The sequence below is a fragment of the Mugil cephalus genome, chromosome 23 (genome assembly GCF_022458985.1).
Source record: "Mugil cephalus isolate CIBA_MC_2020 chromosome 23, CIBA_Mcephalus_1.1, whole genome shotgun sequence".
NCBI lineage: Eukaryota > Metazoa > Chordata > Actinopteri > Mugiliformes > Mugilidae > Mugil > Mugil cephalus.
The window spans coordinates 9625623-9651993 of record NC_061792.1 but is presented as its reverse complement, the minus strand read 5'-3'; the positions used below and the strand labels follow the sequence as shown (position 1 = coordinate 9651993).

Genomic DNA, 26371 nt, shown 5'->3' with positions numbered 1-26371 from the left:
CATTTAACCATCTAACCATGGCAGGCTGACACAACTCACCTCCTGCAGTACTCAGGATCTTCCACTGAAGGGTAGCAGAGACCAAAAACCAAATTGATGCTCGGTTTTGTTGGGTCTGTCTGCCTCCAGCGCCATAACAAAGATAAATGTAAACTGATGGTTTTAGCTGATTAATGTTAGAGCAGCAATAACAGATCTGTACTCGTCTCCCCTTCACTGCGCATTAATAGTAATTAAACAGTTTATAAATTCTTCATCTTAATCTTGAGCAATGATGCAAGGTTTGGGTTGGTAAAGTAAAGAGACGGGAAACCATATAGTGTGAATATTAAAGGTTGGATGTGTATGAAGTGGTTGTCAGCTGTGGAATATTCCTGTTGCCAGTTTCCTTTGTCCTGTAACGTTTTCTCTTCACGAGTCGTCACTATTACCTGTGTTATTTCAAGGTAACTGCATAAAAACAGATGATATATTTAGTAGTAGAAAAAAAAAAACTACAGTCCACATTCTTGCAGAGTGGCTCTGTATCATAGCAACCCGTTACAGGAATCACGTTACTTTTTCAAGTGTAACGTGATAATTATTCCAACAAAAATACAGCCTGTGCATCTCTAACTCTTGAAATTATCGAAGTGTTTTACATAAACTGCCTGTCCTGAGGAAGAAAACTGGTCATTCTCCTCCATTTCTTCTCTTCCAGGTGTGTAACGAGTCCACTACTGTCTCTGCCCGTGCGCTGGCTCGCTCAATCCACACGGGACAGATGTTTTCCTCGCGCGACGCTGCAGCAGCAGTTTCGTTACAGCACAAAAAAAAAGGTCTCGTGAACTCCACCAAGATCACTAATTAGAGTCCAGGTGCGACTATTTCACATCGCCGGAGTCTGTTGATAATTTATTTTCTTTTTCTTGACCAGACTCTGCGCGACATCTTCTGTCAGGTTTGTCAGCGTAGAAAGATACTAGTTCCGGTTACCGCCTTCAAATTTAAATAACTAGTCTGTTTATTCCAGGGAAGCTTCATGCAAATTTTAGTTCAAAAAATGAGCGTAGCTTTAATAAAAGTCCTATAAGCATAGTACAAATGTAAAAAAACAGAAATTAATTAATCACTGTAAGTACAGATTCGTGATTTATCTCAACTTTAGGAAGATAAATAAAATTAAATTCATACGTTATAAAACCCATTTACTCCAATGAAGGCTCGGTCTAGCTAGATGCCCATGAAAATCTTGGTGGCTAATGTTAGCAAATTATTAATAAAATAAATAAATAAATAAACATAACGTAAATAATATATATAGGCAACTGGTACCAAGGTGGCTAGTAATTGCAACGTTATTGGGCGAGGGTTAGTTCATTTGGTTGTTAAATATGTGTTAACCTTACTTGGGCAAACAGTGCATGTATGTATGTGTTTATATGTGTGTATTTAAGAATATATTTTTCCATAAAACCGTCGTTTAATGGAAGTGGCACGGAAGAAAATAGTCAACTACAAAGTCTCGTAGCTCAGCCAAATGAAAAGGACTTGATTTAATTATCTTTCTGAACAAAACGTATTTATGTTTATTTTTATGTTTATTTGTGCTTCCAGGTTGAAAAAGAAAATAAACAAAACCAAAACACGCGTTTGTTTTGAAGTCCGTTTTCCCAATTTCCGGCACGGTTTCGTCTGACTTCGGCATAATTTGGCGCAACTGGACTTGCAGCCCTTACAACAAGTCTCCCTCCCTCCTTCCTTCCCTCTCATCGGGTCTCCGCCTGTTTGAAAGCTGCACTTCTCGCCCAGGTGTGACATTGTTGGAGTGCCTCGCTGGAACCGCATCCCTCCGCCGACACGATGACAGACTCCACACCGCCAGACTCCACCGCAGTCCCGGACCCGGCTATAGTTGAGGACCCCACGGTGGTGAACGGGCAGTGCGAGCAGACGGACACACAACAGCAGCAGCAGCAGCAACAGACCGGCACAGAAAGTCAGGGAGAAGGGTTCAAGATGGACCAAGAGATGAAGATAACAGACAGCATAGAGGACCGAGGTATGAAACACGTTTAAAGTGTGTGCCATTGCGCGCACTGTGCGTAAAGCCATGAAATCTATTTACACCTTATTCATCATTCAAGTTAAAATATTTTTTTTTCTTGTGTGCCCTTAAATTTGCCTTCAGGTTTTTCCAAACTGTGCACAAATGATCGCATCATTACTGTGCCACAACTGAATGCTACCCCCTTAATGTTATTGATCAATATGATTAATTATTTACAGAGGTGGATAGAAGGGGAATATATGCAAACCTGCAGAAACACTACGCTGTGATTACATATTCTGTAAATAAATGAGTGGATCGCCTTTGGGTAAACGTGAGAACCAGTGGGAGTTCATTTAAACTGTGGCAGGTGCTCCACTTCTAAAACATGGAACACATCTGCCTCAACCTAAAATATAAACACATTACCTTCATTTTGGAAACATCCTCAAATATATCTTTGGCTGATCTTCAGAAATTGAATGAATATAACATCATAACTGAGCATTTAGCAGCTGTGTAATCACCTCAGGATTTGATGGAGGTGCGACTCTAAACGAGTTCTGTGTGACTCCATAGCTGCTGGACGTGTCAGTGGTCAAAACAAAATTGAAATTATGCAGATTTATCAGCCTCTGGCAGAAAGCCTCATCATTTATTTAACAGGTAATCATCCAGTAAAGGGACGTGTAATGTAATTTATGCATTGTTACTCTCATTAATATCAGAAAGTTAAACTAGATCAACCATTTATATAATCACGACGAAGAAAGCTTATGTAGATAAAGTCATAGTGTGTGATTAAAGTTTAATAAGTTTAGTAATTCTCAGCTGAACGTCAAATAAGCAAAGAAAACTTCCCCCTCCTACGTCTCTGGTCTGTTCTCCGAGTTATTTTTAAATGCCGTGGGTCACTGTGCCCTGTGACACTGTGCGCAGGTCTTCTGGAGAGCAGCATGCGTCTGAAGCCTCACGAAGCGCAGAGCTACCGCAAGAAAGCGCTGTGGGTGTCCTGGATTTCCATCGTGGTCACCATCGCACTGGCCATCGCCGCTTTCAGTGAGTAAAGTTTTTGGGTGGAGGATCTCAAACAAACACATTTCAAAGACGCACGAGCGCGCGCTGTTTGGTCCTCCAGTTTGAAGGACGTGTTTGTTAATGACCGTGATAACCTGCTGATTGCTGTGGCTACACGACACTTAATTAAACTTCAGTCGCGAAACTAAAAGACAACGTGAAGGACGAACACGCTGACAGCCCTCGCTTCATGCCAGGATCATTCCCTCCTGAAGCCTTAGCGTCCACTCCTCTCTGTTACAAAAGGCAATAATGGAACATTTCTGCTGTGAAGAGACTGAAGCCGACCTTCGCTTTCACCGCTTTTGTTGAAGTTTCACTTCTTTCGTTGGCAGAACAAATCTGAGCACCTGTCTTTGTTGTAATTGTTCTGGGTTTTTCTTTTCATGAAACTTCCGCATGCCAGACTTTTTAGACTTTGCTGGATACAATGACTCTTTCTGGGTTTTGGTGCAGGATTACTGACCACGTCTCAGGTCCTTTTGCTCTAATAATCACTTTCCAGATGGAAAATCATAGTTGATTTTTTAGTGAAATTGTAGCTGGAGGGGCAAGTTTTAGATTTCTGTTCATTAGTAGTGGCTGTAGTGACAGTTGTGTCTCATGTCTGTCACCACACACACCAGCGCCGATGCGTTTTCTCCTCCTCCTCTGCAGTAAATGCAGATTACTGCTTGACATGAGCAAAGAAGCTTTGCTGATGTGCGGTTTGCAGATGTGCACAGATATGAGAACTTCCTGTGACACACTGAAGACTAATATTTACAACAGCAGGGATAAAAAAAAAAAAAAAAAAAAATAGTTTCTTTTTTTGTGTTTGTGTAACTTCCTACACCAGCATCATTAGATATGTTTGTCACATTTCTGTCTTCCTGCTGCACTGAGACTTTTCTCATTTCTGGCTGCCAACACTCATAAATGAAACATGCCACGGCTTGTAAATAAGCTGCGGAAATAAGCGGAGGAAGAGATGAATGAGGCCAACGCTACAGCCGCGATTCCAGTAAACAGTAATCTGACTTGTGGGCCAGCATCATCACACATGCATAAGTGGTTTGCTTTGATTAAGAAGAAAAAAAAAAAGAAAAGTAGTTTATTTTTACTGAGAATTAGTGAAGTGTCCCTGCAGGTGTTTTGAAAAGAAGCAATGAAAGGAAAATCTGAGCCTCTTTTTTTCTGCTACTTCAGATGTGTCGTCTAGTTCCTGTTGTGCTCTATCAGAGAAAGAGACAGAGCACAATACAGCAGGACAGGACGGGCCTGTCTTACCACCTCCTTCTTCCATTGTGCCTGTTACTTGAGCTCCGTTTATCCACTCTGTACAGTTATTCTGTTGTGGAATGAAACATGTATTATATAATAATGAGATACTTGTGAGATAAGAGCAGTGTGATCTGTGCTGTAGATTTTCTCATTAGCACGTTAGCTGATACCTTGCAGCAGCATAAATTAGATTACTGTAGTGCAGAGCCTGTTTCTGGTTGATTGGTTCTGCGGAGAACATTTATTAGCAAACAACAATCTCTCATCGCGCGCTCGTTACAACTCCTGTAAAACTGTCGCTGGCTCTTTGCAAACAAGCCACTGCACATAAAGTAAAGTATAAGTCCAAACGTAAATATGGAACATTTTAATGTGAACACGCCGTGCTTTTAACCAACGTACGTTAGCATCAAAGTTTTCTATGTGTGTTTGTCTGATGACAACACTGTCTTTTTATAAAGGAGCTCCGTGTTCGATGAGTCGGCCACGCCAAACAAAACATTGTTAAAAGGGGAGAGACTAATGGACTCAAGAAAGAAGCAGTAAAAAAACCAGAGAGTATATAGAAACATTCATTAGTACTCTTGTATAGTTGTCTATTATGTATACATCCATGATACAATATGTGTCTGTGAGGTAAATGTTATGATAAACTATTAAAGGAAAAGACATTTGGATAAATAAACTTTAGCTCATCTGTTTGCTAAATATGAAACAAGAACCAGAAGACAAATCAATATGAAGACTAGAACAAGGGGAATCTTGTCTCATTTAATTGTGGTTACATCTAATATTGTAATGTCTGGCTAAAAACTACACTGGAGTCCTGTCTACTATCACGCTTCCTTTTGCAACCAAAGGATTTCCATAAGAAAAAAAACATGGCGGCTGGTCCCTGTCAACTCCACATGGTGACGGAAAGCAGCCACGGTGGTAACACAACCTGTAAAACATTAGCATTACTCAAACATGCCACTGAAGCATAGTGTGTGTGAACACCACATACAGCACAGGGGTGAAAATGACACGCACATGTGACAGTTCACATCTGAGAGGTGTTACTGCACTACGTGGTGAAGTGACTGGGCGATGTCAGCCCGGTTAAATGGAAAATTAATTCTTCAACACTAGCTAGGTTTACATGGAGACTGTTTTTCTAATTCCGATATAAGGGTTCATGTCAGCTCTTTACATGTAAGATGTTTTAATCGGAACAGCCGTTTTTTAAGATATGTGACATGCGCAGATCGATGTAAACGTCCCGTTCTTCTTCTTCTTCTTTTAAATGGCGGTTGACAAACAACGTTCAGGCGCATTACCGCCACCTACTGAAGTGGAGTGTGGATCTGGATAATCTAAATCCTATAAAATAATCCCGCGACTGATCTCTCGTCTCATAATCATAGTTGTTGCCATTGTTCTTACACTTTTATTCTTAAAGCATCAGCTTGATTCGGAAAGTTTGTGGGGGTCATAGCCACTTTTGCTATTGTGTTAGCCTTATAGTAGCGGTAGCGGTTCTGAATTTTTTTGCACGCTTCGGATTTCAATTGATTTTTATTGAATTTTTTTTTTTTAAACGATATTTCTATTTTTTCTGCCGTGTAAACGTGCGGTAATGTCTAGTTCTTTCAGAGTTATTATTTAAAAAAAAAAAAAAAAGGTTTCCATGGCGCCGCAGACCAGTTGAGTAAACGTCACTCGAACGTCACTGCGCATTTACGTCAAGACAGAGCATGCGCAGACAGAACGGAGCCTCTGAATACATGACTTTCATTCGGTTTGGGCCTGTTTATTCTGATTGAGGTGTTTCATGGAGCATTTTCATTCGGTTTGGGCTCCTAAACCGATATATGGCTCCATGTGAACCCAACTGCTGTTGAGCTTTATGCTTTGTACTTCAAAAATTCAAAAGCCACCGCTGAGGGAGATCAGAAGTGTCGACCAGCTTACTGGCTGGACCACAAGAAGACAGTGGTTTTTGTTTTGTTGTCGACGAGAGCCCCTCACTCCTGTTTTAATAAACCAAGCGTATGCTACAACAGCACAGTGAGAACCAAGAACTTTGACAGCAAAGTGATTCACTGATAACCATAATGCAGCTGCAGAAAGAGCCAATAACCCGACGGAGCTCAGATGGTGTTTTATCTTCTGTTCTCCTGCTTCTCCTGTTCAATGTGACAAGACGGGAGGAGGAGGGGGCGGGAGAAATTGAAACGAGGGACCTCAAATGTGCATTTGTGTGTGTGTGTGATAGGCCGATGCTGTGATGCTGGAGCTCCATCCCCACTGACACCCACCCAGCTTTCTTGGGAACCAATTAGCGGTCGCTGGGCTCAGCTTTGACGACCGCAGAGCCGCAGCAGATTCATTTATACGCAATTCACAGAGGAGGAGGAGGTGGAGGAGGGAGTAAAGAGGGGCAGGAGATTTTCGGTGGGGGATAATTTCAACATCACATCAGTGGGGGCCTTTATCCCAAATGAGGTTTCTAAAATCTAAAATCTGAATGAGATATCGTGGAAGTGAAATTCGTTAAGTGTGTAGAAATGTATTTAAGACGAAACTAACACCGTTTATAATTCATGCCTCATGTCTTCCTTGTACTCTTACAGTGGTGGTGTCTTTGTCCTGAGTTCACTTGTAAACAAAAGGACAAATCTTTATTTGCCTGCGTCTTTCATCCAGTCGTGTCAGCGTTAACGGATGAGTGACGCCCCGGTGTCCCTCCTCCTTTAATATTACCTTTCATTTCAACAGCTGTCAGGTTTTATTTGCTGGCTCATGTGTCGTTCCCACGTTAAGAGATGAGATGAAACAGCTTTTATTTTTTTAATTTTTTTCCCCATCAAGAATTGTCTCCACCCTGGATGTGTTTTACATTTTATTTTTTATTTGCTACATAGAAATTTCTTTCATTAAGATATTTTTTATCAGAATTATACAATTTAATTAAATTTTACTAGTATGAGTATGAATATTTGTCATGCATGTGAATCCATCTCGTATGCTGATTAATCTGTGTCCACTTCTCAATGTATGAGCCACTATAAATATTTTATTGGTGTTCATGCGTGTCGCCTACTAAAGCTTAGAGAGATGATACCGTTTAAATTCAGCTCTTTTAACCTATTCGGGATTATTTTCATAATTAGCTGACGACACCATATTGTGCTGCATCTCTGCAGAGTTCAGGAATCACAAAAAAAAAAAGATCAAACCCACTCATTTGTATTCAAAGGTTGTTCATGTGTGCTTAACTGTTCGCAGGAGAGTGTGAACGCAGCATCTGCCTCCGTTTTCATTTGGGTCCAGGCCGTGGACAGGCGAGGGGATGATTGAGGCTTCAGCCTGGAGAGAGCAACTGATGGCAGATGAAACAATAAGGGAGGGAGAAGGAGGGATGAGGCTCAAGGAGGAGATCGGAGTTTCCTCGTCGTGCGGCATTAACTATTCAGAGAGAAAGAGATACCACGCAGTAGTAATGTGTTTCTGCATCGAGGGCTGAGGCGAGCTGCCGGCCCCCTGTGAGTCTCGCTAAAAATAAATGTGGGCGGAGAGGCTTCCTCCCCTCCACCTATTTGAATCTTTCTCTGTTTCCTCTCCTTCCCCGTCGCAGGTGTCTGCTTGGAAACGCGTAGCTGTTTTGCTCAATGTTTGCTTTTATTATCTCATCTCATCAGCTCACGTAATTGGGCCAGATGCTGGGCAGATAATATGCAGATAACTGAATTACCCCAGTCAACACGATGCCTCTCGTCCTGGCAGGTTTTCTGCAGAGGCCAATAGAAACTAGGAATTATGATGCTCAAAAATCGACGTACGGTTAAACCACTCAGGAAACTGCAGAACAGCTACAGGAAGAATCTGATCTCTGAGGACTTTGAATGAAGGGAGACTGATGATGAAGCTTTGGATTAAATCCGATTTAGCATTTTTATGTCTCTGATATAAATAATGACTGGTCGACAAATACACGAGTCATTAACACGAATTGACATTTCTTTCTCTGTTGTTTCTTTTTAGCTGTTTCCTTTATGCGCCACAGTGCTTCAGCTTTTGGATTCGCTGTAAGTCTCAGTGTGAAGTCCTCATTAAAGAGCCAACAGTATTTATCATGAACACAATGTGAAAATATCCTTTTTTTATTATTGTTATTTCACAGTTTGATGCCACACTGGATGTGTTGTCCTCTGTCATAGTACTGTGGCGGTACAGCAACGCTGCAGCCGTCCACTCAGCACACCGCGAATACATGTAAGTACCTCCACCTTTGATTAAGATTCAAGATGTGCAAAAACTACAGCTCAGACTCTCTGTTGCCAACAACACTAAAGGAATAAAAGAAATATAAAAAGCTACAAAAAACAAACAAAAAAAGTGCAAGAGAAATCTGAAAGCTTAAAACCAAAGTTTAAAGAGACCCGGCGTCCTCATATGGGGACATAATGAGACACTATTGCCTGCCATGTACTGAGAGCGAAGAGTCAATACACTTATGCTTATCAACTTTTCTAGTTAGTTTTAACAAAATCTGCTTTTACATTATTATAATTTTGTTACACTTAAAGTGATTTAAATTGTTATATACAGTGAAAAAAAACCTACTTGATGTTCAAAGATGATGCTTATTTTTTTATACTTTTTAGGTCGCAATCATCGCAAATACCTAAAGATCTTAATCCTATCTTAAAGAAATTACGTGAAGTTATGTTATAGATGGAAGATAAGTAAAACTAGTACAGTTGTGTGTTAAAAAGGTCATAATATGATTCCCTGGACAAATAATAAGTTAAGACATAATCTTCGTCCAAATGTGACGGGTAATTATGAACAAAAACAGAAGAAAAGAAATGCTTAAAAAAAAAAAGATCTAAAAAGACACTCGACACTCAGTATATTGTCTTTTTACTCTTCTAAATCCAAATAGAAAGATGCCCAAATGGTTTAACTTCCCCAAAATAAACAGCGTGTCCACCAGTGTGTGGTCCACTTTGTCCCGTCAGACAGCCGATCTCTTCAGCTTTGTCAGCCTCGGCCCTTTGGGACCGATCACAGACAAGCACCTCCCGTCTTATCTCTACCTGACTAGAGTCTGTGTGTGTGTGTGAGAGGAGGTCAGCTGTTGAATGAAGGAGCCTGTAGGCGTCTGAGGAAAAACCGTGAGACAAACTCTCTTTATTCTCTTCTGTTCAGACGAGGCTTTGAATTACAGCGGTAATCAGCTGATCAGCGCTGAAATTCAACCAAAATAAGAGCATCTGTCAGACGGAATAATTTCCATTTTTATTATTTATGCTAAGCTAGCATCTGGTGGATTTATACAGTCTGTTAGCACCAACGCACACACACAGACGCGTCATGCCGATCAGAGAATAATAACGGCAGTAGCGTCACGAGAGAGAAGAGATCTTGCCCTCTGGAGACAAGATAGTAACACACATGGAAAAATATGTTAATTCTGTCCAACATTTGACATGAGAACAAAAGAAAAATAGATGTACTCCATCCTTTTTATTTAGGATAAAGTCAATGAGCTGGAGATTAATCTGTTTAATCCAATAAACAAAACAGAAACAAATTATTTGTGTACGACAAGAGTTCGAGTCTTAATGCTAAGCTAACTGACTCCTGACACCGGAGTTCAATCAGAGATATATAAAATAGTTTCTGTAACCTGCAAACATTGGCTACATAACCAACCAGGCATAACATTATGACCACCTTCCTAATATTGTGTGCGTCTCCCTTGTTGCTTCCAAAGCAGTTGTGCTCATCGGAGAATGGATGTGGGTCTTCTGAGGGTGGATTGTGTTGTCTGGCTACAGGATGTTGTTAGTGGGGGGGCTATTGATTGAGGGGAGGGGCCTCCTCTGTGCATCAAGCCTGATATCTAGTGAATTTGGAGGCCAGGTCAACACCTTGTGCTGTTCTTCATGTTTTTTTTGTTTGTTTGTTTTTTTCAGTTTGTGTGTGTGTCTGTGTCAGGTTGTGTAATTGTTACGTGGTGAGGGCGCCTGGTCTGTTGTGGCTGATCCAAACAGACGATAAATGTATGACAAGCGTTTGACCCCCGAGGAGCCGTCTCATTATAATCAGCTGTGTTTCTGCATGTCGGTGTTTGACATTAAAGCGTCCACACAGATCCACTCGACAGCGGTCTTCATTAAACCATTTCAGGAGCTAATTGGAGAATTTGGACAGAGTTCAGGAAGCTGCTCAGCCACTAATTGGTTTCGCAGAGAGGCCAGGCTTCATCCTGATTCACACCCACACACACACACACACACACACATTTACTCGGACAGATGAACACCCACACACCAGTGTGCAAATATACAAGTGTTTTATACTGTGTGCTGCAGCATTTCTTTGTTTTGCCAGCAGGCCGAGCATCAGAGGAAACCAGTGATGCACAACCAGGAGGGTCCAAGCTATTCTTCTTAATTTACTTCTTTTTTCTTTTTTTTTATCTGTCTGTGTTTGATAGAGGAGATGTGGTTGAATAGTGATGCCCAAGTATGGGGACTGGTTGCCAAGGTAACAAGCTTGAGGTGTCACAACAAGACAGATTACAGGAGTTTTGTTTCCAAATGAAACAACGGAGCTCGTTTTAATTCGGGTTTGAGTGAGTTGATGCTGTTCTTGTGTTGGTGCCGAAGTCGTTAAGTTCTCCGATTTTTTTGCCGTTTTGTTGCAGAGAAAACAGCAGCGCAGCGAGAGATGTTGTGTCGTTTTTACATCTACAGTGTGTCCCTGTTATAGTGGGGATACAGAGCCATGTAGGCATGCGTATGTGTTGTGTGTCCTGCTGTGGACTTCCCAGGGTGATGTGGAGTGTTGCTGTGGTTACTCCATCCGGTCAAAACCCAGGACACCAAGCGTGCGGCTCAAGAGCAGCCTTCAGACGTGAACACACCCTGGTAACCATGCATGACCGAGGCACATGCTCCAATTGGTTTTTGTTTCCGTCCAGACTCTGTTAATTGGGTGTTTAAAGGACATCTGCTGCTTCCAAGTAATTCTCTGTGTAACACCGGATCATTTAGGGTCACAGAAAAAAAAAAAAGAAAAAAAATGTCAATGTAGTTTCATCCATCTAAATTAGTGCCAGATAAATGTTCAAATTAGCAATTACAACCAAACATTGAATTATGAACTGAATTTTCAGACAAAATTAGAATTTAAACCTCATTCATGATAGTTGTAGAGCAATATAGAAATAGTATACATATATATATACCTATATATATATATATATATATATATAGGTATTAGTAATTCCTCTTTAACAGAGAAGTTTGCACCATTTATCCAGTTGTGACATTTACAACATCTGTATAAAATCCATTTAGTAGTCAGTCATTCATAAAGTTATATATGAAGTCTGAGACAAAGTAGTGGATGCTGCCATTGTTACAACCACAAATCTAGTTAGCTTACATTATTAAATGTCTTTAACACAGTTCTGTATCAAAATTACAAAACCTTCCGGTTCTCTTATTTTTATGCATGTTTGTCACTTAAATGTTTCAGATCGTCAAACTAATTTAAATATAAGTCAAAGATAATACATGAAAACACAAAATGCAGTTTTAAATTTTAAATTAAGGTATCCAAAGCTACATGGCCCCGTGTGAAAGTGTTTTCCCACGGAAACTAATTTTCCCCTCCTGTCAAAACATTGTGGTTTATCACACCTGAGTTCAGTTTACATTTCAGCCACACCCAGACCTGATTACTGTCACACCTGCTCTCAATCAAGAAATCACTTCAATAGGACCTGCCTGACAAAGTGAAGTGGACCAAAACAATCATCAGCAGCTAGACATCCTGTTGGGATCCTGAGAAATTCAGGAACACATGAGAGAAAGAAAGTAAAGTAAACATTTCTAAAGCTTTGGGACGCAACTAAACCACAGTAAGAGTCATTATCCACAAATGGTGAACGCGTAGAATAGTGGTGAACCTTCCCAGGAACAAAATTACCCCAAGAGTTCGGGGACGACTCATCCAAAAGGTCACAAAAAACCCACAACTGGGCCTGTTTTGCTGCTTCAGGACCTGGAAGACTTACAGTGATAAATGGTACCATGTTTTCTGCTCTCTACCAAAAAAAAAGCAGGATAATGATCCAAAAACCCAGCACAAAGTCCACCTCGGACTAAAAAACTAAATGAAGACTTTGGAGTGGTCTCCAAAGTCCTATTGAGATGCTGTAACACAACTTTAAAAAGGTGGTTCAGGCTTGAGAATCCTCCAATGTGGCTGAATTACAACAATTCTGTAAAGATGAGTGGGCCACAATTCCTCCACGGAGGTTGTAAAAGACTCGCTGCACTGCAAAAAGGGAACTTCAAGAAAGCAAAAAAATCCTTGTATTAAAGAAATCCATCTGTTTTAATAACTTTGAGCTTATTTTAAGATTTTTTTGTCAAGCATAAAAAGCTTAACACATTGGCAATTTTTTTTTCTTAATACAAGATGATTTGGTTGAATATACGAATATTTAGCTACATATTTAGCTTCTTTCTAGTGATGCTGTTTTTGCAGTGTGCAAGTTATCGCAAAAGCTTGAGTGTTGCTGCTGAGGGCGGTCCAACCACTTTTTCAAATGGGGTCATGTAGGTTTGGATTTAGTTTTCCCATAATAATAAAAACCTTCATTTAAAAAGTGCATTTTTATGTTATCTGTGACTAATACTTAATTTTGTATTCCACGACACAATGAACAAAATGTGTTTCCTTTAAGTTTTATTCAGTAGTAAATCTAGCAAATATAATAATTAATAATTCATCTCCATAGTGTCTTTCAATAGCTGCTTATTTCCTGCTGTTGGATATTGTGGCTGATTCAGATCATTTTACTTCTTCTTTTGTTGTAATTTTTCAAAAGATTGAACGCGACGCACGGAGCCGGCAGCACAGAGAAGAATCACGTAATAAAACGGAATAACCATTCAAACTAAACTCCCTGAACATTTTCAGAGTTATGCCGGGAGAATATGAAATAACAACCTCAGCACCAACCACCCGACTCTCAGCACCGATCAGAGTTGAATCAGGGTCGACATGAAAGAAAGAAATGAGCAGAATAAATCTCGGTTGAAGCAGGTTGTTGTTTTGTGTCTGTGTGGTTATTGATCACCTGTCCTCTCGCCTCCACAGAGCTTGCGTTATCCTGGGTGTGATTTTCATCCTGTCCTCACTGTGCATTCTGGGTAAAGCCGTCCACGACCTGGCCACCAAGCTGCTACCTGAAGTGGTAAGAGTTCATCAACCACACACACAAATATCCCAGAGAAAGGTTATATGTTGGGTTATGGGCTCATAAAACGACTAAAATACTAAACAATCACTTAAAGCATATTAAACACTCAGTAAGACGAGATAATACTAGATTAGAGGTCACTACTACGTGTTTGTTTTCATGGCAGTGTGCACAAAATGGCTCTAGTTGTGGGTTCAGACGGGAGATGAAGGACAGCTTTGGATTAAAGTGTCCACCATATGGGACAGATAATATTATCCATTTAGTATTTAAGGGAGGACAAAAAAAAAAGCCTTGTTTACGCCACGGTAGCTGTATTACTGGAGAGTCAAACAGGGCCACGGTTTAAAATATCTCTGCAACCTCACGCTGCACAATTTAAGCCAGAAGTTTGGTGTGTAATCTGATTTTTTTTTTTTTTTTTTTTCTGTGGAATTTGTGGTTATTTTTAAAGCTCAGCCAGGACCAGGACTTAACGCTGTAATACCAAGCAGTGTGCCAGAGACAAGGATTTCATTCGCTGACTTTATCTGCTGTATCTAATAATATCTGGAGAAATCTGAGTGAACTTCTTAGCGTCTGAGACAAACAACACGGAGGCAGCTGCTGCAGACGAAACATTTTCAGCTTCGCCCTTTAAGTGGTTCTGAACAGATGGGAGATATTTGTTGTATCTTTAAGCAACAGAAATCACTAATTAATCATTTGGTCGTCATGTTTTGTCAAGAGTTCAGTGGTGGATCTGGTCAAACTTGCGGTCGAGATGTTTTTTACCCTCAGGCATCTGTTTAATTTACTACCCTCTTGTAACCTTAGCAGACAAAAACGTCCATGTCCATAAATTGCTTTCACTTTCCTGCTTCTCTCTCTGGGAATTACAGGCCACATGTTTTCATTCTGACCCTTTTCCACAGAGCAGAACATCTTAATATTGCTCCGATGTTATCACAGGAATGAAATGGCCAGACAGCAAAAAAGAGTGCACATATGGCTTTAAATAAACATACAAAAAAACACATAGACACACTCAGAGTAGCCTGTTAAGCTCAATAAAACAAGCGCAAAAACTAATGAAATAACATTTTATGAATAGGCCCTATAATGGGGAAATGGCTGATTTTAGTGTTGGACACTAAAAATGACAAATTTGTCTCATAAATGAACCCCTGATACTGCAGAATGAATCATTTTATTGTGTCATGGCTGAGATAAAAAAAAAAAAAGACTTATAATGGAAGTCAATGGGACATTTTTGTCTGCTAAGGTTAAAAGAGGGGAGTACATTTTTAAATTTGATGCTACACAAAAACTAATAATGCGATCAAGTCAATGTTTTTGGTGATCTTGGTCAAACCAAAGACTGACCTGGAAAAAGTGCCCCAGCCTCCCAACATTAGTTTTATGGAAAATAGCACATTTTTCATGTTTTGTTTTTGTTTGTTTGTTTTGTTTTTGTTTTGTGTGACTTCAAGTATTCACATTGGCATTTCAAGGGTTAAAATTCCTCATAATGATTGAATTTTTAGTAGTTTTGTAAAGTGCTGAAGTGGTTTAAGAAATTCATGAAGAAAAAAAATCTGAAAAAAAAAATATATTAATCCATTATGTTTTTATAACAGTTTTTGGACATGGATGTTTTTGTCTGCTAAGGTTACAAGAGGGTTCTGTTTACTGATTATTTTTTGCTTTTTGAATTTCAGAATTTGTGTAGAGATAGACTTTTATTACAAAAGATTGTGCCATATGCACTAACACAGCCAACATAGCAGCCAAATGAAGAGGAAATTTTTTGACCAAATGGACAAAAATGTCCCTAAAGTTGCCTGAGGGTTAAAACCTCTATTTATTCACAAAATCTTAACATGTTTGTCACAATTCGACGGGTGTGTAGAAAAGAGGATGAACCAGCATGTAGGTGTTATTTTTTTATATTTAGAAACAATCACAAGAAGCCAAAATACAGAATATTTAATAGTTTTATTTCACAGTTTACACATGTTCATGATCTAATTTCCTGATGAAGTAACTTTTGTACCTTTCACCTGTTTTCCGGAGGCTCTCTGCAAGTTAGTGTCACTCAGGTCCAGGTGGCATCAATCAGTCCTCATTACCCCAAATTATCAACAAGTCATTTATTCCTTATCAGATTCAAACAAAAACAAAATAGTAGCACGATAAAGGAAAAAGAAGAGGCTCTCATCCCTCGAGCAAGTTGCTTCTTTATTTGTATACTTGGACTTTAAAGTCCCTCAAATGTTCCTAAATTCATACTTCATCTGATAAATAATATTTTATTATCTATTAAGAGTTTAACACCAAAAACCTCTTAATCAAGAACTTTTATGTGTATGATTGACAGTGGCCAAGCTAAGACAGAGTTACAGCACATTTTCTTTTAAATAAATCCAAAGTATTTCAAACTAAAGACAAAAAAGTAAAATTGGTCACAGGTTGTGTATTTGCATTCTTGTATTAGATTAAATGTCCAGTAATCGTGGACTTAATTGAAAAGAAACACAGCAAAAGCGACATCTACATTTGTCAAATGTCACATCAAATAATCAAAAGTCAAATAATTCCCAGATCTAATATATCCCAAACATCCAGAAAGAATTGACTGCAGACACGGCTTTTTTTCACATAAAACATAATAATAATCATGTTGTTTTTTTATGGCCATTTTGTCTGTTTATGTGTGTGAATGTGTGTGAAGGAGGTGTAACAGCGTTGTTGTCACTGCTGCCGCTGCTGGATGAAGAATGTCACATATCTCAGGTGTGAAGACTCAGGAGCTTTCGCACGTCTGCGAATAGCTCTACCACCCGGTTGCCAGGCAATAGTCATCACCGTAGAAACGCCGTTGAATCTGATCGTAATAATAATAATAATGGTGATGATGATGAGTAAATACGAGAACATTACGGTTTGGTGAGCTAAATTACAGCAGATCTTCCCCGACTGCCTCTTCCGACTTTATCACGATGACTTAATTCACTCTGGTGCAGTTTGGAGAATAACTGTCGTTTTGTTTTCGCCTCAAATGCATAAATATCTGCTTTATAGACGGAGCTGCATCTGTGCAAGATGTTTTAAGGGCAAAACTCAGGAGCAAATATCAGTAACTGGCTTTAAAAATATGTATTTTAGCCACATTCACCGATAGAGTTGATTTACTTCACATTCAGTGACAATACTGAAGAATCTGTCCTAAAAAAAACATTTATAGGAACAGATCAATCTGCTGCGAGTCCTTAATCAGCCTCATCAGGCACAGCTGAGGAGGAGGAGATAAAAGAAGTGGCTGGAGAGGTCTGGGAGTAGATCATCTTCAGCTGCAGGAGTGAACCACGGCCCTGCTAATGTGTGGCCTAATGGTTCAAACCTGTTTTATTGCTATAAACCCCTCATTTTATCTTTCTCTGCTAATATTCCACTGATAATCAGGTTAAGGCCCCTATCAGACTAAAAAATGCCTTGTGTAGTCACCTGAATCAGAACACAAGGCTTAGTTTAGGTTGAAAAGGTTCAGTGGGGAAATATATGATTGTTTCTCTCTGGTTGGAATCAATTCTTTTTTTGTGAATGTTTGTCCCATGTGAGAAAAACTGAGAACCGATGTGGAGCTGACAGCTTTTTGGTCGGAGTTTATGTCTCAGTGGTGTCTTGGTTTTCTTTCTCTGCTGAAAATGTTTTATATAAACTTGGGTAGAGTTTCCTTCCTCGTGTGTTTTTATTTCTGGTTGAAGAAATATACAATAAGAGTGTCAAATTACAAAATGGCATGTGAATAACTTTTAACAAAACATAAAAGCATGCATAAACAGTATGAATACAGTGGTTTCATTACTAATCTGAATTTTCTTGGTGTTTAGGTTGTATATTATGTATATATGTTCCCTTTGCTGGATTCAGTCTTTATCCTTGGATCAGGTGCAGAATAAAACGTCAACAATAACGAGAACTGCTCACTGTGTAGAGTTTGAAACGGTCTTTGTAACATCGGGCTAGGAATTCAATTAGTTTCGTTTAAATCCTTTATTGATTTATCGGTTTTTCCTTCTATTCATCTGTGGCTGCAGCGAGGCAGGGAACCGAAGCATAAACAAAGGCAGATTGTGTTTTCCTGAGTCAAACTGCTCGTCTTCTGCTTCTACCAGACTGGCTTCTGGTGCATCACACTTTTGAGTTACATGTGTATATATATAGCTCCTGTCTCACAGCCTTCCTTAGTAATACTAGAAATACGGATTATTTATTTTTTTTCGCCCCCCTCCCTCCTCTCTATAAAATATTAATAAGGTAAGCAGCTGCTTGGGTCTGCAGTGGTTAGACAGAGGGTGGTGGGAGAAAACATGTGGAGGAGGATGCTTGCTTTGACACCTGACTAGTCCTCTGAGTCCAATTAACGTCAGTTAGCATCCTCTTCATGCACTTTTTTATTTTTTTTAAACTCCCGACAGGCTACTTCATATTTTTAATTAATTTCAAGGACTGTAAGTGACCTCTGAGAGCTGAGAAATGTTCACATCCGCAAGGCTTTAAATGATGAAATTCATTTAAAAGGTCACAGGAAAACCTTTTAAGATATGTCAAAATTAAAACAAATTATTGCTCCTGAATGGTCATTGTCTCAAAACATGTGAAAATAGATAATATAATTTGCTGTATGCGCTTTTGATCTTATTTATTTGTTTGTTGTTTAACCTCCTGAGACCCTGCGTCCTCATATGGGGACATTAAGTTGTAGGTTTTATTGCAACTTATTCTGCTTAATTTAAACTCATTGTCCATGAGTGGACGCTTAAGTCTGGTGGTAGCAAAGGCAACACACTAGTTGGTGTAAAAACATGTTAACATGGTTAAAAATGTATTCTTCTTAACGTTTGTCGTTTGATATGACGTGCAAATTTAACTAATTTTATCAATAGCAGCGAGCAACGATGACGCTAATTAGGAAGTACTCTTTTGAGGACGTTGGGACTTCATTGTTCGCAATTCTGTCTTTGCTCAGCCATGTTCAAGTATTAAAATAAACAGTTTTGTATTTGTTTTATCTTAGCAGTTGTAGTGGGGCTAAGCTAATCTCTCCTTGAAAGTCACACGGTTGCGTGGTGACTCCAAGACGCTGGAGCTCACTGTTAAGCCTTCTTGAGGTGTCATGGGCCTAACTTAACGAAACATCGGTGAATCGGTGCCCACTTGAATACCCTGATGATGTGCCGCACACTGCCTACTGCTACGCTACGCGGCTACGCTAGGTAGCTGGTGTCTTTTAGTGTTTTACTTAGGCAGAGGGGGGATGTTGATCGAAGTGTAGTCCCATCACTTCTTACCTGCTGCTGTTGGCTAGGCTAGTTAGCTGGTGTCATCTTGTTGGTTGCTAGTTGGTTAGCTGACTGCTAACATGCTGGTCGGGTTTTCAGTTGGACTGGGCTTCTATTGATATAAATGCATAGGTTTTATATTGCGCTTTCCCATTTTTAGATGCTCAAAGCACTTGCAATTGAATGCATTATTCATTCATTCACACAGTCACACCCTGGTGGTGGTAAACTACCTCAGTAGTCACGGCTGCCCTGAGGCTGCCAATGTGCACCTGCAGCCTCTCCAACCGCCACCAACATCATTCACTCGCAATCATACACCAGGGAGCACACACATGGGGGCAAGGTGGGTTAAGTGTGTTGCCCAAGGACACAACAGACACACTAGGGATAGGGATTGTAACATATCATCCTGTGTATTCATGAATATTGTCACACATTCTGTGACTTGATTATAATAAAAACAATGAAATAATCCCAGTGTCCATATATGAGGACATTGTTATTTTCAAAAACAACTACTTCCTGTTCAAACATGATGCTTAGTTTTTATACGTCTTAGGTCCCTAGTAATCTCAAATACTGAGGATAAATAAAAATTGCAAACCAAATAAAAGCTCAGGCCTCAGGAGCTTAATCTATACAAACTAATCTAATAAAAAATGACAACTTGCTGGAAGTGAGCTTTACATGTTCTGCTGGTTGGCAGATTTATTTATTTTTTCCACCTGGGATCTGGGACCTCCAGTTGTCAAATGTAAATGTCAAGTGGTGTATTCATATTCTGGGCAGGATGTATTTGTCTCTCTCTGTCTCCGTGTTTCCTTCTGCCATCGGTCAAAATGCCAGCCCACCCAGTTTGAATCTTGATTAGCAGGTCACTGGGGGGTTTCCCCGACATAACAGACTGTGAGTCACAGTTTGCCATCCTTCATTTCAGCTGACTGGGAGCAGAACTTTCCAAAATAACTAAATAAACATGTTGTATTCTCCTAAGATGGCTGTAGCTCTGCTATGAATTTTAACTCGTGTCTCTTAACCCACTGGTGAGGTCATGAGCAGATTTTTAGCTGAACAATTTTAGCTTTCTCATCACCTTCTGTGTTTTGTCTCTGGTCTGTTTGCATATAAATCAGATTTATCAACTAATAGGAAAAAGCCCACTGTGGATGTAATATCATTTACATATATTAGGAAGAAAGGGCCCCAGTATTGATCCCTGTGGAACGCCACATGTGACCACTCCTGGATCAAATAATCTTTAATCTACCTCAGGGTCAGTTAAGTCTCAGCTGGTAGAGTGGGTTGTCCTTTAATTGCAGGGTTGGTGGTTTGAGTAAGCTCAAAACCACTCTTTAATAAAATGGAATCATTTTAAACCTTGAAATTGATATAGATTCCATTTAGCAACGCGTGCATCATTGCACCCCCTCACGATATCCGTCCTTGTTACCGAAGAATGTGTTCAATACTTTATTATGCAATTTGGGTTTTTATTCTTTTCAACAGAGTCAAAGCAGTGACTCAGGTCTGTGCAGCAAACTGAGGCTTTCTCTCCTCGCCTTTGATGTCTGTGAGCTCGCCAAAGTAGCTTTTCATGGCTCCAAGGCCGTGGTGCAATATTAATGCTGCCGCAGAAGCACTGAGTACTCTGCAGCTCCCTCATTTTCTCCTCCTCCTCCTCCATCCAGCCTTTTGTTCATTTTCAATTTGGGCATTGAGTTGACGCCCTTTGCGGTGAAGCAGAAGATGCAAATTAATGGTTAAATTCTTTAAAAAACAGAAGGACGCTCATCGGGAAGTACCAGATCATCAAACAATAGCTATAGGCGGCTAAAACGAATATTGATTAAATGAGTAAATGGTTTAGAGGGGAGATAATGTGGTTCAGTGGGCATGTAATTATAGTTGTGGCATCTGTGTATGGATGGTTATATGTGGGTACAGGGCTCTGTAATGCACAATAACAAACTAAAAATTGTGGAGGATCTAGGATTGAACCCTGAGGGACACCACTGAAGTGAAATGGTGATGAAACCACACTGTAGAAGCAAACCATGACTCCTGATGTCACTCTTTGTTTCTGTCTCTTTCTCAGGACGACTTCCTGTTCAGCGTTTCCATCGTCAGCGGCGTGGTGTGCGTCATCTTGGCCGTGATTAAGTTCATGCTCGGGAAAGTGCTCACGAGCCGAGCTCTTATCACCGATGGTAAGAGAGGCACGCTCATCACATGACCATGAGAAATGTGTCAGAAAGAGATGGGTTTAATTAACTATTTCTTCCCAGTAGTGGCGCGAGAGTGTGACTTCCAGTGTGACACATTTCAAAGAATCTGGCATCAGTCTTTCACCCCTCACATGTCCGTAACACACACATAGATACTGGTCTCTACACTGCAGACCGCCACCATTAACGGGGGTCCGAGGCCTTTTGGTTTTAACGAGATGACCTTTCAGATTCTCACGGACATCAGAGGCATTTCAAACATCTGTTGCACTCGCTGTTGTCAGTATCACATGTCCACGGGGCTCTGTTTGGTCTATTTCCTAGGATTCAACTCAATGGTGGGGGGCGTCATGGGCTTCTCCATCCTCATCAGCGCCGAAGTGTTCAAGCATGAACCCAAGGTGTGGTATCTGGATGGAACAATAGGCGTCCTCATAGGCCTCATCATCCTCGCCTATGGAGTCAAGTAAGCAATTATTGCTCATTTAGCGCACTGGTTTAATTATATTTATGTGGGTTTTATGTGCGTTGTTTATCACCAGACTCATTTATGATGTTTGCAAATGGGGGGAAAAAAAATGATGAATCCAATAAAAGGAGAAAACGACACCCAAACCTAAAATGAATCCATGTTTACCTGGTTTATTTGTGGGCGATGTAAGTCTTTGCATTCAGCCCTTTTCTGATTGTTCCTTCCTCTTCCCTCTGCAGGCTGCTGCTGGACATGGTCCCCAGGGTCCGACAGACCAGGAACTACGAGCGCTTTGAGTGACGGATCACAGAGAAAACAGTAGGAGGTTTAGAGGGGAGGAGGAGGAGAGGGGGGGGGGTGGAAGTTGACTGACAGGAGAGGGACTGTAGAGACGCTCCCTACAGCCTGAGACGATCACAGTGTCTGTACCGTCCTTCCAGTCAAAAGCTTTGAACTGACCATCTGAAGCGAACGACGACAGCAGGATAAAAACCCTTGGCACCTTTTAACGGTTCGATGTACATATAATACCTTCATCTGTCTTTTTTTTTTTTTTTTTTAACAAGGGAGCGGGGTTTGTCCGCTCTTCCATATTTAAAACACCATAAAGACAGAAGTTGCTGACTCCTCGGTTGTAGTCAGGGACGAGCTCGGATCCGCAGTGTACCGGAGACAAATGGACCCCCAAAGCGTCCATAACTCTGTGAAAGCAACAGATTTTTGTACAGCGTGTACGATACCTCAGTTACACCTGTCACAACACCATGTTTATTTTTCCCATGGTTCCTAGAGGCCTTTGCTCAGCTGTGCTATAAAGTGTTCCAGTGCAGCAGGTCAAAGTGATGGATGTAGCTGATGTAGCAGTGGAGTATTAATGGTGTTTTACCTTTTGTATTTGTTTTTTTTTTTTTTTATGACCACACAGAGAGGATATATCAATATAAAACCCATTTGGCACCGGGGGCAGGTACACGAGCGTCCACTCTGAGAGCCACAGGACATCTGATTTGCTGTTGATGATATTTATCTAGACGGTCGTCAGCTACACAGCAACAGATTACAGCGCCGGAGGAGGATAAACATCAGCATTTCTGTCCCTTTTTCACTGTAAATCTAAGAGGGAGGGAAAAAACATTTGTAGATTCAGAGCTTGCGCCATCTAGTGACCGACGGAGGTAGCTACAAAAATTCAAGATGTTAAAAAGCACAAGCAACTACATTTTAAACTAGAGCCAAAAAAAAAGAAAAAATTTTGTTAAGCTCAGATTTAAAGACTAAAGACACAACAAGCCCGCTAATCCCAGAAACAGCTGTTTTAAGACGAGATAGATAAAGATGAGTGTTGTCTTTTGCAGCGTTCAGCAGCTCCACAGTTTAAACCCGTTTATTCCGAGTATTATTTCCCTCTCCCTTGTTTTCACCTCCTCTCATGAACCCTGATGCCTGATTAATGGTGCACGACTGAACTTTCAGAGACTCTGCAGTGACCACATCTGGACCCACACTGGAGAGCGTCGTCGTGGGTCGTAGCATCCGCTCGTTGTGAACTCAAAGCCTTAATTTTGCCGATGGACGATCAGGTTGTCATAGATACGATAAAGAGAGCATGTGCTCATTCATTCTTCTTTCCTCACGTCCGTGCTTGCTGCGGTGACAGTAACTGAATGTACACACTGTGCTGTGACACTAGTGAATATGAACCACAAATATGTGAATGTGTTTAGTTCTGACCAAGTCTTAAGGATTTATTTATTACTTTACTGAACACACAACAAACACACGCGGAGGGAATCGAAGCTGCTCCTCTGCGCCGACTGACTGTACATTTATGTGTAAATATAATAATCTGTTCTGCTGTGATGTAAAACAAATGTAAATCCAGAGTCTGAGCCGTTTGTCACAGAAAAAAGGTTTATTTAAAAATAAAGTTGTCTCCCTCTTACTCGTCAAGGACCGTGAAAACAAAAGGAAACGTGTTTTATTCATCTTTTACCATCATTCAAGACACCGGATGTTGACTGACAGCTTTAAAAAATAAAAATAAAAATAAAAAATAAAATTATTGAACTTCTTTTGAACAACAGAGACATTCGATGCTGGGGCAAAGACAAAGACAGGTACGGTGATTTGTTCTGTACAAACTGTTGATGGCTCGGTGAAAATAAGGCTTCTGATGAAACTAAACTAGGAGCGAGGAGGGGAAATAACTGCTGGTGTTTCTACTGGTTAAAATCCTAGTTTGGACCAAATATTCCCAAAAATATGGGGCGAGTTTTACTGAGATTCGAGATTTCATTCTCTCTGGCGACACCTACCGGGATAAATGTGAACTGCACAGTCACTCAGTTAAACGTTAGGTAACATGTGTCTGTAATTGAGCTTCTAAGACATTTATTGCCACTTTCACATGACTCCATCGAACATAAAGACCAGAAACACAGATGAACTAAATGAAGAATGGCGCGAGTGCAGTTTATTTACTTCTACTACGCTGTCTGCTGCCTCAAATACTAATGCACTGTTTCCTAGGATTTATTTGGAGTTTGAGAAATACAGAATAAGACCTTCTCCTCCTTTTCTTTCTTACTGCAACAGGTCGCACTCAGAAGCAGGATGCAAACAGATCCACACATGCTGTGATCATGTGGCTACTCTCAGACATGCTTCTGATGTTTGACAACACTTTTATTTTCCTGTCTTGTAGCTGTGACGCCTTGATGTTTAATAAATCTTAAATATAGAATTAAAACTTAAAAAAAAAGGATGATTTCCATTGAGCTGAGAATCAGATGTTTGTTTGTGGTTAAAAGCGTCTCAGCTGAGAGAAGAAGCAGAACCAAACTTGAAAAAGGCACATCATGTTTAAAAACTTGGCGGCAGATCACTGACCTGTTTTAAAAGAATAGAAGAAATGACATAAAAACAGTCTTAAAGAGGAAAAAAAAAATCATTAATTAGCTGCAGGACAGAAAAAAAAAATCTAATTTAAAAAATATATTAAAAATAAAAGAAGACACGAGTGACTTTTTTTCTTCCTTTTTTAGCATTTTGCTCTCAGAACTGGACAGAAACAGATTAAATCTTCCTCTTGTCTTAAATTACCCTCCATAAATAAAACTATATAAAAAGGGGGAGGGTGGGGGGGAGAAGACACCTCTCGTATAAATAAAAAAAAAAAAAGGATTTCCAGCAAATCACAGCGATAAAGATCTGTATACAAAATAAATACAAAAGGAAAAAAAAAACATATGAACAACATACAGTGTTACTAATATCTTGTTAATAAACCTCTGCAAATAGATTAACTTAGTGCATTTTTTTTTTTTCCATTCACCACAACGACGACAAATTTTTATTAGTATCTTAATTTGTTTTGTTTAAGATCCTAACGATTATCCAGAGGAATGAAGCGCGTTGCTGTTGGTTGGTAGATGGGAGACGACGCTCGTGGATCAGATGTTTGTATTTATTTATTTATTTTTTATGCATCTCTGTGTCAGCGTTGCTACTGGCGACGCCTAACGACAACGACCCTCATCCTCTCTGCCTCTGTGTGTGTTTATGTGTGAGAAATCACAGCAACAGATGCTGAAAACATCTCTACTGACCTTTTTTTTCCTTGTTTTTTTTTTTTTTTAAACGTCTGATTTTTGCTTCTTTTTCAAATCGAGTGTGCAACTTAAAAACGAGTGAAAATCAAGATCCACGTCCTCTTGCGTGTGGAGAATAAAAATCTGCGATGCATGATCTCGTCTGTCTCTCGTGTCCGTTTCGACAGGAAGGAGCTGGTTACAGTGTAAAAACTGGGTTTGTCTTTAGCCGCCGTCTGTTTGGGCCCCTGTGTGTGTGTGTACATTTATATATTTATGTGTGTGTGTGTGGGGCCGGTCCAGTGCAAACCTACCTAAAATAATTCAGATTAGAGCAGGAGACATGAAGTGGGGATGGGGGGGTTCTGGCTGCCTGGAGACAAACAGTCACTGATATGTTCAGTCCACCCTGCTGTGATTTTTTTTTTTAGTTTTTTGTTTTTTTTTTACTGCGACTCCCTTTGTTGATTCAAGTAATTCCACACACGCCGCGTCCAGGTCTGAGTCAGTCTGAGGGTTTTGGCTGCTTCACTCCAGCAGCTGGAGGAAAACAATAAATATGAAGAAACAAACGCGGTCCTGTCAAATGTTTTTTTTTATCTTTCTCTTCTTCTTCTTCTTCTGCTTCCCTTATTTAAAGGAGTCCGGTGTGTCTGATTGACGGCTGGATGCCCTGGAGTGTGCGTCTGTGAAGCGCTTCACACTCAAGCTGCTCCAGAATCCACACTTGAACCCCCCCACGCCCCCCAACCACCACCACCCCCACCCCCATCCAACCCCCTCCGCCGGACGGCCCGCGTGCTGGTGCTATAGGCAGTCTTTGCACAGCGCCACCTGGCCCTTCATGTAGTCGCGGCAGGGGCAGATGCGTTTGAGCGACTGGTGGGCGCCGGCGCAGCTGAACAGCAGCAGGTCCGACTGGAAGATGCAGTGGTGGCGGGTGTCGCTGTAGGCCGGGACCACGGTGTCGGCGCTCGACTCCACCGTCTGACAGTCCACGCCGAACCTGACACACACACACACACACACACGTCACGACATCAGACGATTAAAAGCAGCAGTGTGTGCAGAAACAGCTGTAAGCATCACCCATTCACTACAGCGACAACTACTGCCC

The 26371-nt window shown here is 40.5% G+C and overlaps 2 protein-coding genes across 2 annotated transcripts in view; one reads left to right on the top strand and one right to left on the bottom strand.

The window, feature by feature from the left end:
- The first annotated feature begins 1669 nt into the window (after positions 1-1669).
- On the top strand, positions 1670-23710 carry LOC125000739 (transmembrane protein 163-like). The gene is made up of 8 exons (XM_047576368.1): positions 1670-2041; positions 2969-3088; positions 8396-8439; positions 8535-8626; positions 13538-13634; positions 21063-21174; positions 21517-21658; positions 21904-23710. Exons 1-8 carry the CDS (start codon positions 1843-1845, stop codon positions 21962-21964), a joined length of 867 nt encoding a protein of 288 aa, XP_047432324.1. The 5' UTR covers positions 1670-1842; the 3' UTR covers positions 21965-23710.
- mgat5 (alpha-1,6-mannosylglycoprotein 6-beta-N-acetylglucosaminyltransferase) overlaps positions 23555-26371 on the bottom strand; it is a 63125-nt gene continuing 60308 nt past the window's right edge. The window contains exon 17 of the mRNA XM_047576367.1: positions 23555-26260. Within this exon, the coding sequence (XP_047432323.1) occupies positions 26062-26260 (199 nt within the window). The 3' untranslated portion in view covers positions 23555-26061. The remainder of the gene's footprint in view (positions 26261-26371) is intronic.